Below are 18057 nucleotides of genomic sequence, written 5' to 3'. Positions count from 1 at the left end.
ATTATTATTTTTCTTGTATTTTAATAATTATTTAAATTATTAATCATGCTTCACTTGATCAATATATTATGTAAACTTTTTTTAATATTTACTTCGCTAATAGGTCATGCGATATGCAGCAATGTTGCACCATTAAATACCGTAAGTATTAAATACCTATACGAAATTTAGCACATATATAACATATTATGTATATCAATCGAAAGTATGTATATTCATTATTGTTGGTATTCTGTTCGTTAATCGTGTACAATATGCGTGTAAAATGTTATCCGATTACTATAATAAACGAACATATATTATTAATGCATTAGGAAGAGTCTGTGAACCAATCGGGTTATCCACTGGAAAAATACAAGCTCCAAACTCTGGATAAGTTTACACTGGGCTTGGAACGAATACCTTATAGCAAAAACGGTGACCGGACCATTGGCAAGCCTATTTTGTTGATGCATGGTTTGTTCCTGAGTTCCTTCGTATTCACGAATACAAATAAATCGTTGAGTAAGTCATTATATATTATAATATAAATATAGAGCGGGTTGGCCAACATTTTTTCACGTTTTTATGATACATATAATATTAATGCATTACATTAAAATAAAAAATATATATATATATTATTTAATATAACTAATGATGAAAAACGAAAATTCACGAAGCCCAACCTCCAAAAATATATAAGTAACTAAATAAGTAGTAATGTTTATAAAAATTCCTTATTCAAATACAAAAGATAAAGCTAATTGAGACCATATAGAGATGTTTGATATTTGTTAGTACGCAAAATATTAAACAATATTATAAATTCCGTCGTTTATAATAGCCATAATTTATCTTTAGTTTAGGTATATTAGAACTAATACCTAGTATTACTTTTTTTAACTTTCAGTGTACAAGAGATTTTAACGATTTAAAATTAATTAAAAATACGCTAAATTAAACTTAAAAAATACATAACAATTTTATTTTTTCATTAATGAAATATTTTTACGAAGATAGTTTTACTATTTCCAAAAAAACTTAAAAATATATTATATCCATTATTTGTATAGGCACATTACATTTTATTCCCCAATAAAATTAGTGTCACAGAAATCACTGATAATTAGAAGTTTCATAGAAATCATAAACAGACCTATAAAAATATTTACCATTATTTAAAAATGTGCATCATAATTATTAGTATCACGACCACGAGCTACTCCATTATTTACGAACAAATATATATATGATTAAATAATTTATCATATTTAATTAAAAATAAAATTATCACATTTGTGTAAAATAATATTATTAAAATGTATTATTTATTCGATATTTAGACTTTCGTCAAATCAGAATAATACATAATATTATACGCCAATAAGATTTAAAAAAAAAATACTCTAATAATTTAATAAGAATACTTATAGGTACATTAATAATGTGTACGATATGTATTCAAACATATAGGTTATTCGCTATCGGAGGCCGGATACGACGTATGGTTGTTCAACGCCAGAGGAACGGGCTTATCCAGAACATACAGTATTTACTCTAAGGCGGGAGCGGCGCCGAGAATGAACAAGATGTCATGGGACTTTAGGTATGATCTAAAGATTTTTTACGAATTTAACATGGATAATTTGTGATCGATATAATTTATTGGTCTTTGCAAAATTGGTAAATTATATAGATTGCATTTTTTCATTTATTTTTAATTTTGACCTTGTATACTTATCTGGATATATAAGTAAAAATAATTCAAGCTAGTTGTTTGACCCACTTTATTAGAACAAGTATCACAATATTTAAAAAAATATAAATAACATCTTAAATATTTTAAAACGATTCCTTGATCAGTCAGTGTCGTTCAATTTAAATCCATAATACCTATGATTTCAAATAACATTAATATTAACAGACAAATTTTAAATTTGAGTTCATAGAAATACGTTGATGTAGTGTTTATTGATATATTATATTTATTTAAATTCCGAATAAACAATTTTATTCCAATAATTCTTCTATCTATACATTTAAACAATTATATTTGCACAACAATGTTTTCTATAATGCGTTGTAAATTTTTTATTCGTACAAACTTCACGATTTACAACTGAAATTAATATCCGATGAAAAATCACAACCAGTGGTCAATGGTCATCAATGATATCGCACACTATTAGTTTGAACTTTTGAAGTTATGAAGGCGTGCACTATAACTAAGACTTATCGTGACATACCTTATGTTATTATATTGCTCTTGTATAACACGAGATTTATCATTTATTTTTAGTTTCCACGAAATGGGCATCTACGATTTTCCGGCCGCCGTCGACTTTGTCCTGAACAAGACCGGACGCCCCAAATTAGACGTCGTTGGCTACTCGTTGGGCGCAACCATTGCACTTGTCGGGTTGTCGGAGAAGCCGGCGTACAACAATAAGGTCGACAAACTAGTGTTGATGGCACCGACGACCATAATGATATCGCACAGATTTCCGATTTCTGCGTTTCACCGCGGTTCCTTGTTGTTTAAAGTAACTACAAATATATATTATTAAAATATTAATCAAAAAATTGTAAATCATTGTAAATCATCATTCCATACTACATCCTCACCAATTAATTTATTATTATTAAACATGAAAATATAGTTTATAATTACATTATCATAAAAACAATCAAATTCATCCCATCATAAGTGCTAAATCAATATTATACTACGGACAAGCGCATCGAAAACTGGAAAGAAAAATCTGGGGAGTTGAAATTTAAAAAAAAAATCACCTTGATGCGCTAACTTACGTGGTAAGAGGGTCAAAATAAATTATTACCTTATTTCAGATTGACATTGGATTTTAATTATATCATATGACAACCGCAATAACCTATGATTTATGTCCTCTGATTCGCGGGAGTCTAGATAATTAGTCGACAGTATTAGCTGTCATTACTAGGCACTCATCCGTGTATTCAAAATTAAAATACCACGCAATTTATAATTCTGCGTACACGATATTCGTTAGTCGATCGTTAATATTAGATGTACCTGCATTAGATCTAAGATTAGAATGATCGAAAATGTGTAACAACAATATAGAAATCACACGATTATTATTATTATTCCTTAATAATTAGTAACTTCTAAATAATAATATTTATTATCGATGAGCTAAATAAATTTAATTATTATTATTGTTTTTGTTAAGTACTCAATGAAGGAACAGAATTTTTTCCCGGCAGTTCAAGATCCGGATGCTGCACATCGTTATTTGAGATGGCTATGTACATACACGATTTTCTATCCGTATTGTTTATTGTACATAGACACTGCGCAAGGCTCTAGAATTAATTACAATAGAGTAAGTTATATATATTATAATATATGATAATTATTTTATACACATATTTAGTACCGAATGGGAAATAAAAAAAAGAAAGGTGTCCAGTATGATATTTGTATTAAATGAGTTGCGTACAAAGAGTGTCGTTTAATTTTGTTTGTTCAACATTATTCATAAAAAGAACATAAATAAAAATTATTCTAACCACAAATTGCTGAATACGAAAACATGAATATACAGTTAAACTGCCGAGACGAAAAACTACACTTTATTTTACCCTGTTCCTTTGGTTAATGGTGCCTATTTGTATATATTATATATTAACTTTTTTTAGCGTTCACCAAAGTATAATATAATAATAACTTCATGTCTTCATCGTAATACATTTTTTATTTATATTTTAGGATATGGTGGTCAGTACATTAACGGATTTTCCACAACCGGTATCTAAGAAAATGTTATTCCATTGGGTTCAATTAATGTCATCAAGTAAGTTCAAATTCTATAAGATTAAAAATATAATAAAAACAAAAATGAAGTTTTTAATTATAAATATTACTTCAATAACATTTAGTAGGTACACGTATATATTTATTTGTATAGTTGAAAACTAGTAATTCTGTGACTACGAATGAATGAAAATATTTCTTCTCAGCCCATTGATGATTAAAATAAAAACCTTACCTAAATGTTGAGTAATTTATAGGAATAATAAATTAAAATTTTTTTTTTTCTAAATAAAATACTATGTTTTTTTATTAGTTTTTCCATCTATTCGTAAAAAATAATTCTACCGGAAAGCCAAATTAATTTTTTATGAGCATTTCAAAATCAAACTTTTACGAAATTCGATATTTACGTGTAAAATAATTATTTTTCTCTAACAATTTTGATATTTTATTGTATTTAAAAAAAAATATTTGAAAAGTTCACCAAATGTTTATCATTTTCTACATACAATAACATTTTCCAATTTTTTACAACTCTTTTTAAGTTATTTATGAGAAATAAGAAATTTTAATTTTAGATTTTATTTTATAAATGTTGATAAAAAATTATTTGCTTGGTCAAAATTCTTGAAAATGTAATGCAAGATTCCATAAAACTTATTTTTAAATCTTTGTTGAAATATTAAAAATACATTAGCATAATTTTTTTTTTATATGCATTTGAAGTTAGAATTTTTACGAAACTTGTTGATATCTCAAAGAATTGAAAATTAGTTTGTAGTTAAAAAATTATCTTTTTAAATGATAAATGACGATATGTTAATTATTTTGTTATAATCTAAAAACATTATTTATGGGAACTCAAACTTGTATGTATTTTATATTATTATGAATTTTACCAAACGCATTAACATTTTTAAATTATTTTAAAATATTACCTTTTTATAGGTACTATGAATATGTTTTTACTGTTTTACTGTATTTACAGAAAGATGTTATTACTTTTGAATTATCGAAATTAAAATAATATAAAAATAGAATAAATGAAATATTTTCTGAAAAAAATATATATTTCCCTATGTGCAATAACGCAAGGTTCACATCCATGCGAAGTCACCAAGTGATATAAAATGTCAGTGCACATTTGAACTTCTATATACCGTTAAATAGACTACAGATGATTATAAATAATTTTTGAAGTCCCAAAGAATTCGCGATAAAAATTCTCTGAGATAATATTTGTGCGACTTTATATAGAAGTTACATGGTTTAATATTAATTATTATATCTCTCTGAGAAGTCGCATATACATCACATAAAACCGAAAGGAAAAATGAATTATGAGTAATATAAATAGGTAACTAAACTAAATCAGGTTGTAACTAATGTTTTCGAACAAAATTTAATTATATATTTACCTACCTACCTACTTATTTCTTCTATTTATTATTATTATAAAATATATGGTTTCAAAAACTTTATAGATAGTCTGTCTAACTTTAAAAAAAATACATTAGAAAAAAGTATTTGAAAACAGAATATATTTAAAACCTACCTATATACCTACTGTGTCTTAATACTTTTTTCAAATGTATTTAGAATGCGTATTACAGTACCTAGGTACTTAAAAAGTATTTGAAAATACTTTACTAGACTGCAGAGAACAACAATGTCCGCAGATTGATTGAGAATAAATCTACAGTTGTTAATAAATTGTAATAGTATGTGATAATAATATTGTAGTTACAATAATAATTGAAGTAAAATAATCGAATTTATTGATTTAAATATTATATAATAACATAATAAAATATTATTGTAGTTATTTATTAATTTGTTATATAAATATAACAACAACTATTACATTTTGTTGTAACATACCTGGCTATACCTGTATAGCATACAATGCATGTATGATACCTACTTTTTTATACTTTATTATTTTAGAACGATTCTGTAAATATGACTATGGTGTGAATGGAAATATGCAACATTACAACACGAAATCACCGCCAGATTATAATTTGTCCAAAGTCACTACTGCGGTTTACATTTTACATTCAAAAGATGATAATTTATCCGCAATAAAGGTATTTATTTAAGACCTATTAAAATACTTATACAGCAAAAGCAATTTATAAACAGGCAACCTAATTCTACCTGGACTACTTAATTTTCATATAATACAGCGTGCTGATGTATAATGAAATTAGATTAATTTAATCAGAAATCTTACAGAAAATAATTAATATTATACTATTATTTTAACAATTATTAAATATTAATTTTAATTCATTTCAGCCCTCGACTACTAAAATGTTAACTAAATATAAACAATTAATCTCAATTAAATGAACCAATAAAATACAAAAAAAAAATAAATAAACATTATTTTAAATCTATTGAGATAATAGAGGATTATTACATTAGACTTTTATAAATTATATTGGTGGATACAAAATATTATACGCACGCCGTTGAAAAATAAACGTTTCAAAAATTATATACATTTGGGAATATATTTATTATTTACAGAATCGCCTTGAAAAATTAATTATTGAAGTGCTACTGCACAATGATAATATAAATGTAATTATTATCATCATGTCATCATGATAACTCTTTAAAATAATAAAGCTTCGTGGAATACTTTGTATAATATAATATGATGGACGATGGTATACATATATTATTATATGCAGTGTAAACTTCCATAAACTATACGACTGTAATATGCAATTAGAGACCAACACTTATAGAATATATTATAAGTCGCCTTAAAAAATCATTTTATAGATGCTTTTTAATTTGTATGTAAGTAAAGTAGAAGATGCAGGTAATGAATAAAAATATATTTCAATACTCTATTATATGATTTTCGATAAAACTAAAAATTTACCTGATATTAAAATAGATAAATAGTTAGGTTATCATAAGGATCTGATACAAATTCAAAAATGTATAAAAAAAAATTAAAATATAATTCCTCGTCATATTGATCTCATATATCTCGTAAAATATTTAATTCCGTTCATATTATTTTTCTTGTGAAAAATATGAAACATAAAAACCCAATGATCGAACGATAAGTTTTATTTATTTATTATCATCATCATTTATTATTTGTACTTCATTGTTTTGCTTTTTTTCGTTGGCTAACCATTTAATATTTGTACAAATAATATTATAGGACGTTAATTGGTTGGCGGACAAACTGCCGAATGTGAAAGACATCTACTACATCGATAACATTAAGTTCGGACATTTGAGCTTCGTGATGCATGCAAATATTGATCGACTTATAAATAATAAAATAAAGAATGCGCTACTGACAAAAGCATTCAATTAGAATATAATTTCATAAAATCGTATTAAACATTTTATTACATAGTTGTTATTTTATAACTGTATATTACTATTAACTATACTATGACTATACTCGCTATATACTAATATAATATGATGCAATAATGTAACCCAATATAACTGATGTTACTATACTCTTTACATTGTAAATTATTAGAATTAATTTTCACCAAAATAAATACTATTATTATATTATCATGATTATTGTTGATTTTGTTACATTATAAAACGATATTGTGTACAATGCATGGATAATGCATAGTTTAAATTGATAATTGTTATATTAAATTGTTTTTATTATGTAAATAACTCGAAAATATATTTTAAATTTATATGAGATCGTTACACGTAAGATATAATACACATTAGTATTTGCATATTCATATTATTGATAGTTTGTGATTAAACAATTCCGAGGGCGCACCCAAGGGGGTGTCTAACGGACCTTAGCCCCCTCCACCCCCCCCCCAAAAAAAAAAAATGACTAGCCCAAACATTTTGATAATTTGATTAGGTATATTGACTTTAAATTATTATGTAAAAAAAATTATCAACTAACGAAAATGAAACATTAGGTATAACATAATATTATATATTTATACCTGTCATTCCGGGCCCCGGGAGAGACCTCTGTTTATATTATTATAAATACTTTTAATAGTTGTATGATTTAGGTGGTTCGACACCTAGTCCCTAGTCCATGCGAGTCAATGCCGCGCACTGCCATGCCGTACCTAGGGATGAGGGGGGGAATAGACATGAAGAAGAGGGGGGCAAGGCCTGGTACATCACAAGTGCTGGAGAAAGGCACGGCACGGCAAGGCATGGAGGAGAATGGCAGTGCGCGGCATTGACTCGCATGGACTAGGGACTAGGCGTTTGAACCGCCTAAATCATACTACTATTAATATTTGAAAATGATTTGAATTTAGCCCCCTCCCCCCCCAAAAAAAATATCCTGGGTACGCCCCTGAACTATTCATTAAAAAATTACGGTTCACCTGTATGTATTTTTTTCAATTGATTATAGTAAAATAGTATTATATTAGTTCATATAAATAAACTTATATTTAGTAATCATTCAATGAATGGTTAAGAAGGTTTAAATCTAACACAGTATATAAAATGTTTGTATACACTATACATAATCGATTGCGAAAAACATTATTTTATGTTCGATTAGTTACAGATCATCAATTACTATCACGTACAGTAAAATTATTGCACCTATTTTGTACTTGTATAATAATTTAAGAACAGTCAATGTTTTACTTGATTAAAGTTATGTTTTATTATCATGATTACTTAAATTTATTTTAACAATAACAATGTTGTCCTGTATTGTTTTAACAATAACGTATGACATAATAATATTGTAAAAGAAATATGAAATGTATGATAATTAAACTATAATTCATCTTCGTCGATGCGCGCTATATATATATATATATATTATTAAAATAAGAATTTTATTTTTGAACTTTTACAGCAATTAAATAAAACGAACCTTAAAATGTTAACAAATCGCATGCATCAAAATACGAAATTGTATAACAATTATTTATGGATATTGTCCGTACAGCGCGCTAATAGTCGTAAATAAATTATAATTCATTATGCATTCGAAAAGGATTGTAAGTGATTTGGAGATCGATCTATAGAGAAGTTATCAAATAATATAGTTCGATTATCTAGTAGTTAATGCCTAAAGTATTGACTCGGTACATTTGTTCGTTTGTTTGTAGTGTTTTGTAATTATGTACGTCTGCGTGTTCAAACAAAAACGTTTTCGCTTGTACAATTCAAATAAATTCTACATGCAAATTGTACTCCATTTTCAAGTCTTATTTTATTTGCAGTGGAAAAAAACCAATTATCATAAGCCAACGACTGGGTCTCTCAAATCATGTCAAATTTAAAACGAATCAATATACGAACACCGTTCATACCTATTTATAGGGAAACGAAATGGCGTCATCGAGGAGTAATAATGAAATGGATAGGAAATTTGTTATGTAAATTTATGAACGGATGGTTGTACCTCCACCGTTACACTATTGAGGATGTTATGAAAGGAGAGAGGGAGTAACTCTATTCGCACATATAAGTTTGTCCCTATACGACAAAGATAGCCGTCGCAAAGTGATTGCGTCGGTGCCGAATTTATCTAAATTCTCTTTGATTCCGGAAATTTCCAATTTCCGTATAATGACGATGTGCAACTCACCACTCAGGCTATGTCTCCACGACATATCCCGAAAAACACTTCAAAATACATTACACCTGCAGTCACTCGACTCCGCCGTATTAAAATTTAGTATTCTTGCACTAGTTCTAAAGCGTTTGCCGAATATTAAAACTGAAAATATAGGGGAATCCAAGCGTAGACCTATGATTTTTTTTTAAATTATTTTTAAAACAATTAATACCTTATAAATTTATAATTAACTCGTTTCACTCGCCTATATAATAATAGACAGAATTTCTGAAATTCAGATAGTTTGAGGATATAAGATATAATATAATATGATTATTTAAAGTCCATAACTGATTAAAAGATATAACTTAAATGGATTATAATTCAGTTATAATTAATCTAAAATATTTATGAATTCTTTAAAAATAATTATATTTCTGTAGATCGATTTCAACTTAGATTCATCTTAACGATTATAAACGATCACAACAGAGAATGTAACTTTAATTTAATTTTGTAAAATAGAGTTTTACAGTTATTTATACAGCGGATTTTTTTTCTTATCTATTTTTTCAAAAATTGAAGAATATTATTTTTATAATTCACACATAATTATTATTATACTCAACTATTTTTAAATAGATGGATCAAAATAGTGTGAATATGTGATTATTTTTTAAATCTTATTATAATGATAATGTAAAAAGTTGTGTAATATAATATTAATAAAATTTAAATATTTTTTCTGTTGTAACTGATAACATTCTGCAAATTTAGATTTAATTTTCAACCAGCAATATTATGTATCATATAAAATCAGCATATTATTTTAACCTAATTATATATGTACCTCCTATATAATTAATGGCTATATAGTACATTAGGTAGGATGTACTTAATATAGATTAGGTTAGATAAATAATACTAATCCATTAGCTAAGTAAAATACTTAGGTTTACAACCTTAAAATATTCATAACTCACTTTGAAATGATAATATCAATAAAAGCATATGACATTGTCCGAATAATATTCTTACCTTTAATTTTGATAATCGGTATAGTTACTCTAATATTATAACTAACATCACAAAATGTGTTCTGTTGAACTCAAATTTGTTATTATTTACGTTAGTAAGACAGCGGGTACTACGGCATCTTAACAGGTAAATTTTATTAAGAACAAGCTGTAGCAAGGTAACTCGGTTACTATATCAGATCCGGATTAAGGCATAAGCAGTGTACGCTGCAGTCTACACAACCACGAATTTAGGAGCACTGCAAATTATTATACAAATAATATTAAGCTTTACAATAAATATTTACATTGTTATTACTTTGCCATCAAACAGAATAAAAGTTATAATTTGGTCATGTAATATTAAGCAATATGCTGAAGTTGAGGCTGGAAACGCTTCTTCAGTCTCAATTTCCAAATATTATATGTATAATTCTATTTTAACAGATATCAATTCTCTGAAAAACTATAAAATCTCTAAATAGTAAATAGTATACCTCTTTCAATCCAACTACAATTAAAAAGATAAATATTATAAGAGGTTAAATTTAATTTTAAACAACGAAGATTAGACTATTAGAGCAAACATTTTAATAGTCTGTCTATTAATGGTGCATTAAATATGTTTAATAACAAAATTAATGTTAATTTAAGCTAATAATTGTACCAAGGATGTTAAAATTCAAGATTGTCAAAAATTTATTAAACTAAAAAAATGGATAACAAGAGGTATCTTAGTTTCAATAAATAACAAAGGAAAAATATATATAAAAAAACGAAAGAGGCCTTTTGATTTAAACTTTGCTACTAAATTCTCAAAATACAAAAGTTTACTTCAAACTATGTATGAAACAAAATGAAATCTTACAAGCAAATTAAATTACCTACAAAATATACTTGGTTTATTATTAATGAAATTACTAAAAATAAAAATAAACGCAATATTCCTATTGCCTTGATTTATAATAAAAATGATAAAACAGTTTTCATAAATTAAATTGGGAGTATTTAAATAATAAATGTCACGTGGATAAATCATTATTTTTAAATCCGAATTGACTATATGCCTACGGGCTACGACATATGCATATTAATTTTTATATTAACTTTTTAGTCTATAGTCTACAATTGTTTTCTAATGATTTACTATTTTTGAGTAGTATGAAACATTTTTTAATTAAACTGAATAAGAAACAAATTTGTCACCTGTAAGTCATTGTCAATATTTGTGAATTAATTTAATTTACAAAGTTTTTAAATAAGAAGGATATCTAATTAACTTAACATTAAAATAGATTAATTAGCTGTTTACTGTTAAGACTTAATTAATACACCTGAAAAAAAAATCCAATCCAGATATATTAATCTCTAAAGGAATTACCAATTAATATTTTAACTTACTTGATCGGTTATCATCAGTGGCGCCGAAGTGTTTAAAAAATACTGTGACACCGGACATCCAGGGGCCCCTCTGGAGCTTGAGCCCCATTTTTTTTTTCAATTTAACAATTAAATGCGAAACAAACTACTCTCATATTTAGTGTATAACCAATTTTTTTTTCATTTTTTAGCCGAACAAATATTCAAATGTATTTTTAGTAACGCTTGGTGGGCCCCTCAGCTATAAAATCTACAACAGGTGATCGGCACCACTGGTTATTATGTATGATAAATTAATAACCAACTAACAAATACATGTTTCATATATTTTAACATTTCTCGATTTAAAAACAAAATATATAGGCTTTACCGAATACATATTATAATATATTAAATCTGGATGTCAGGTATTATACAATTCGATACCGAATTAACAAACGATTATGTTCGGTATATGGTATTATATTTGTGTACGCAGTAACAATATAAAATGATTATTAACTTGAATAAATTTATTATATTATGACAACTATTTTAACTATCGTTAAATCAAATATTATTCATTGACCACCTTGAATTTTCGAGATTGCAGCGTATAAATATTCACCATTTAAGTGACGTGGACATTATTATTACTGTGAGTTGTCATTTAAGCTTAAGAATCTGATATAACAATGTTTATTCACTTATTTCGAGTGAACGTGAATACTTTTATATCGTTCATTAAATGGCTATCAACTTAAAAATATTCTTTTAAAATTTTCATCGAACGATATAATATAATCCAAACGAGTTTCTGCAGTTCTAAAGCTGTACTATTGTAAATTGCATCAACAATGCGCATACATAAAACATTTTATGTACAAGCTTTTGCTTTTAGTATTTTAATAAGTGTACAGCAACATTATGTTTCTGCTTTCTCGACCGTAAGTATAATACATTTTTTAAAAATTATCTTTAATAATGGTATTTATTTATTTTTTATAAATTTTCAACCTACCTATATAATAAGTACGCATATAGCGCTAATTGAACATCGACCCATCAATTAACCAAAATCATAATTATTTATTTCAAAAATGTATAATTAAATATTTAGAATTATTAATTATTTAGTGAGTTAGTAACTAACATTAATCATAGAATAGATACATTTTATCGTAAGTTCGTTTTATTGTGATCGTTTATATATCTTTAACAATATGTACAGTGTATCGCCGTGTTGTCCTCGTATATACTCGCCCGTCTACTTTAAATCGTACATAACTTTCTGAATATTTAATGCTAACTATTCACTCAACTTTCAAAATATTTTCATGCATTAACTTTATAAATCTCTGATAACTAAGAAAGGCGAAACTAACATTTTTATTTAATTTTGAAAACACGTAAAAGCTTAACACCAAAAAAACTATTTTTAATTTTTACAGTTGTAGATCTCCAATAAAGACGTAATCACTTATCATTATCCAAACTTATATTTCGAAAATATTAAATTAAAAACATATTATAAGACATATATCTATTTAGTACCTATTCATTTTTTTTTTTTTTTTTTTTTTTAATAACATTTTAAAATTGTATACGATAAAAATGGTATATTACATGACGTGATTTAATCTCAATTTATGACTGTATAAAAACTGAAAATATGTTTAGTACTTCTGATTCCTTTTTTTAATTGTAATATTTATGTATTATATTTTTAATATGAAGGCAGATCAGATAATTAGTAATGGATATCCAGTAGAAACATATGAAGTTGAAACCAAAGACCATTACATGGTAGGTTTGGAACGAATACCATATAGTAAAAATGGAAATAAAACGATTGGCAAGCCTATAATTCTGTTGCACGGCTTGTATGGGACGTCAATGTATTACACACTTAACAATATATCTCTCAGTAAGTGTATTTTAATTAAATCGTTATTTGTTTCATTAATAAGAATATTTAATAATAAATAATAACTAGTATGTAAAACAAAAGACCAAAATACCGTGATATATTATTAATGCATCAATTGAAAGCTTTCTCAAAATCCAACAATTTTACGTCAACTTGTGCGCTTTATCATGAAATTAACTGAATATATAATCAGAAAAAAAAAAAGGTTACAAGTAGTAGTAGAGTGTCCAGGTCAATAACATAGTCATTCATACTGGTCGACCGTAGTAATATGATTTATATAGGTATGTGTATACTAAAATATATATACGAATCCTCAAAATGTTCACGATTATATTTAAATCCCAACACTAGTGGGTTAAGAAGCTAAATCAGACTTTATAAATGTTAGATATTTTTTATTTTATGTATATTATGGCCAATACTCTAACAGGTGTAATAAGCTATATAATATTCAACATTATGATAATTCGTAGAAAATAATAAAATAAAATAGTAAAGTAAATAGATATATTTCTTAAAAAATATCGTCGCCTTTCTACAACATAAATGTAAATACAAAGAAAACAAAACATTGAAACATAGCGTTGAAATTGTAAAAGAATAGCGTTTGTTATAATTTATACTAATTTTTGTATTTTTATCGTATAAAGGTTTCATATTATCTGATGCTGGTTTCGACGTTTGGCTACTCAATTTTCGCCTTGCTGGAATTTCCAAATATATCAAGAATCCAAGAACCGGCCTGGTAACTCCGTTGAGAAATGTGTCTTGGGATTTTAGGTATGATCAACTAATAACTAAATTATTTTTTCTGAAATAATTTATATTGCTTAAACAGCTTGTAAAGTGTGTCATATGAATTTACAATAACGCAGTATAGAGAATATATAGATTACTTAAACGTTTTAATAATAACTCTATAAATAAACACATTATTTTTCTGTACAAAACATTACCCGAGTCTTCAAAAAAGTATAATCGGTATAAAAATCTGGAATTTCTCGAGTTTAAAGTACAGAATCACGGAGAGAAGAAAAATTTAATATGACACTGCAAATCACCAGTTAGCTCACCATTTTTGGCAGCTTATAATTTGAGCCCAAAACGAATTTGTCATTTATACCTAATCCAATATTGTAAACATAAGAGAAATAAATAAAATCGCTTCGTATACAATTTATATTTACTATATTCGAAATAACGATAAAACCAAAATTAATAATTGAATATATTATTCAAGCTTTGACGAATTGGGAATATACGATACGACAGCCGGCATTGATTTTATCTTAAACAAAACTGGATATTCTACAATACACATGGGTGGTTATTCCTTCGGAGCTACCATATGCCTTGTTGCATTAGCCGAAAGGCCGGAATACAACAAAAAGATCGACAAATTAGTGTTGATTGTGCCAACGGCCAGGATGAAGTACTACGATCGAAGGCTTATCATTCTAAAGATATTCCCCTATTTGTTCCATGTAAGTATATACTATTAGGTAATACGTATTTGGTATAAATAACTTATGTTTAGGTGTTTTAATAGTATAAATATTACACTTGAAGACGCCTTGGAGTACCTAGATCATTATTTTTCGTTATTTTCAAACTTATTTTTATATTTATGTAATTATATATATATTTATAATTGCATATACTAATGCAATTCAAAAAACCATTCACATTTCAAAAATATGCTTTTATTTTTAGAGACCTTTGAGAGGTAGGGGATACGTACCTAAGATGAAAAACCCAGACGATCAATGGCTAGGACGTGCATGTAAAGAGAAGAAATACATGAAACTATTTTGTCTTTATATAATGACCCAAGTACAAGGCAATCTTCTACCAATAAATTACGTAAGTAGCTCATATTATTTTAAATTTTTATGAAAAAAAAAATAATGTGATACGTCTAAATTGTACGACTCAAATTATTATAATTATAATTAATACCTATTTGTGCTTACTACTTAATTATATTAACACATCGTATTTACATAATGTGTAATAATTTATATTATTTGTGTAATGTATAATATTACAACTTTATTCTCAATCTATAGTGATATCGTATTATTTTATAATTATTTTAATTGCAATTTAAAACCTTCTATACCAGTTACTTAGAATAAATACAACTTTCCAGCATATATGTTGAATTATCGGAATACTTGTTAATTAACATGCAAACACTTACCCTTTAATTTTAATAAATATATTATTTGTTTTTCTTAGAACACCATTGAAATCTTGAGAACATATCCTCAGCCAACATCTGTTAAAGTTATGACTCATTATTACCAACTAATACTCCAAGGTAAGCATAATAAATTATCAGTTATATAAAATAATATAAACAATCAATACAGTTTTAAACATATTTTACAGTTATACTTATCAAGTACGTCAGTTTATAATTAAGTTTTTTTTAAATTATTACTCATAAAAAATATTGATTAAAATCCAAAATAAAACCACTCACTTTGTATAAATGTTAAGATGTTAATAATGATATAAAACTTTTAATTTCATGTCTGTCGTATATTTTTATACATTGTTTGATTATCCGCAACCATATCGATCCTAATTAGTGTGGATAATCGACACTCCATTATATTTTAATTTAAAGAGGTGATATTTAATTTTTTATAATAAATTCCATGTATACTATAACTGTGTATTCACGTGTCGTTATTTGTAGTCAGTACATACATCATACATGAGTTCTACGATGAGTACCTAGTTATTTACAAATAAACTATTTTGTATTAATGTGTAATCGTGAAAATAATAAATACTATCATAAACTTAACAATGATATTGTAATATACCTACTACATATCTCGTTTAATTACCATGAACTTTTCAGAGTACTTCCGAAAGTATGATTATGGAAAAATTGGAAATATGAAGCACTACAACTCCAGTACTCCACCTGATTATGATTTATCTAAAGTGACAGCAGCGACATATGTTTATCAATCAAAACACGATATCTTTGCTACACCCAAGGTATGTATATTAAAATAATTTTAAACGTGTAAACAACACTTTTTCACACAATATTATACATAGTATGATTATTTTTTTATCAAAAAATATGTAAGTTGTACTACCTTTGAATAAATTACACTTGCAATACACTTGTTGACATTATTTTTCACACTTTGTTCTAGCTCATGCGTATTATTTTAATACATGAAATATTACTTTTGTGCCATTCTCGTTACACACGTATATCATATTACGATAATATACACTTAACCTGTTGATTCGAATAGCCTATAAAGTGTATAATAATAACTAGCGATACGCATTAGATCCATCGTATTATCTACGACCCAATTCTTCGGAAAATAAAATTCGCCCGTTACACCGGTTGACACTTTCCATACATATAAGGTTGCAAAATCAAACTAAAAAGCATAATTTTATCATTTTAAGTTTCAAGAAATCTATCGATATAACTTTTTTTGAAAACGGTTCAGTAGTTTTTGAGATTATCCGTCGGTAAGAAACTCATATATATATATATATATATAAGCTGTAACAAGACTATTTGACCAATTTCCATAGCAAATGTTATTATATTTGTTAAATAGTCCTGTTATTAATACTAAACAAAAGTCCAATAATAATTAAGATTAAAAAATTTGATATTATATCACAACATTATTAAAATATAGCCAAAGTATAAAAACTATACGTTGTTGAAAATATTAAAGAAAAAAATGATATAATTTATTTAGATTAGGTAAATTAATTACATATAATTGTTAATTGTATAAATATTAATCATTACTATAAATTTTTTTTTTTTACTTACATGTATGTATTTTCAGGATGTAAAATGGTTAGTAGACCGACTGCCCAACGTCAAGAATGTTACAATGGTGAAGAAATTCAGTCACATGTCGTTCGCTATAAGTCCATATGCTAAACCTATTAACCTTTTAATTGTTAAACATTTGCTGGAAAAAAATTAAATGTATTACAATTTTAAAATTTTAAATGTATCATTAAATTTTGTGTTCATATTCATGTGGTGAATATTAATTTAACTATTCATCGGTTATAAGACTTGTTAAATAGTTTGTTCGTTCAGATATATAAACCATTATAATTAAATATATATTTTACAACTGGTTGTCAGTTATACCCAATAATATTCATTTTTTTTTTTTATCAATAATATTTTGTATTGTGTATTTTGTTCTTTATTCATTTAATTAAAATGGGGCGTGAAATGAGAGCCCAATGCAAAGCCGCCCTCCGAAAGGCCGAAAATAAGTTACCTATTGAAAATTAAAGTTATATAAAGGTTAAATTAATTTTAGAATAATAGCACTGAGTAAATCTCTAGACTATGTTTTGGTATGAAGCTGAGTGATAAAATATG

General features: G+C 26.3%; 2 protein-coding genes across 2 annotated transcripts; both read left to right on the top strand.

Moving 5' to 3' along the window:
* The first annotated feature begins 45 nt into the window (after positions 1 to 45).
* Positions 46 to 7228, top strand: LOC113548980 (gastric triacylglycerol lipase-like). The gene is made up of 8 exons (XM_026950104.1): positions 46 to 141; positions 315 to 504; positions 1456 to 1588; positions 2282 to 2525; positions 3198 to 3350; positions 3737 to 3821; positions 5729 to 5871; positions 6972 to 7228. The coding sequence occupies exons 1-8, from the start codon at positions 46 to 48 to the stop codon at positions 7128 to 7130; spliced, it is 1203 nt and encodes a 400-aa protein (XP_026805905.1). The 3' UTR covers positions 7131 to 7228.
* A 6222-nt stretch (positions 7229 to 13450) lies between these two features.
* On the top strand, positions 13451 to 17632 carry LOC113556307 (gastric triacylglycerol lipase-like; the record flags this gene model as incomplete). Its single annotated transcript, XM_026961207.1, has 7 exons — positions 13451 to 13646; positions 14303 to 14432; positions 14893 to 15136; positions 15366 to 15515; positions 15894 to 15975; positions 16528 to 16670; positions 17501 to 17632. Coding segments are annotated over exons 1-7 (1077 nt in total), but the record flags the coding sequence as incomplete, so codon positions are not given.
* Between the last annotated feature and the right edge of the window lie 425 nt (positions 17633 to 18057).

Source organism: Rhopalosiphum maidis, chromosome 1 (genome assembly GCF_003676215.2).
Source record: "Rhopalosiphum maidis isolate BTI-1 chromosome 1, ASM367621v3, whole genome shotgun sequence".
Taxonomy (NCBI): domain Eukaryota; kingdom Metazoa; phylum Arthropoda; class Insecta; order Hemiptera; family Aphididae; genus Rhopalosiphum; species Rhopalosiphum maidis.
Note: the sequence above shows the minus strand (reverse complement) of the source record. Positions and strands in the feature narration are given on the sequence as shown.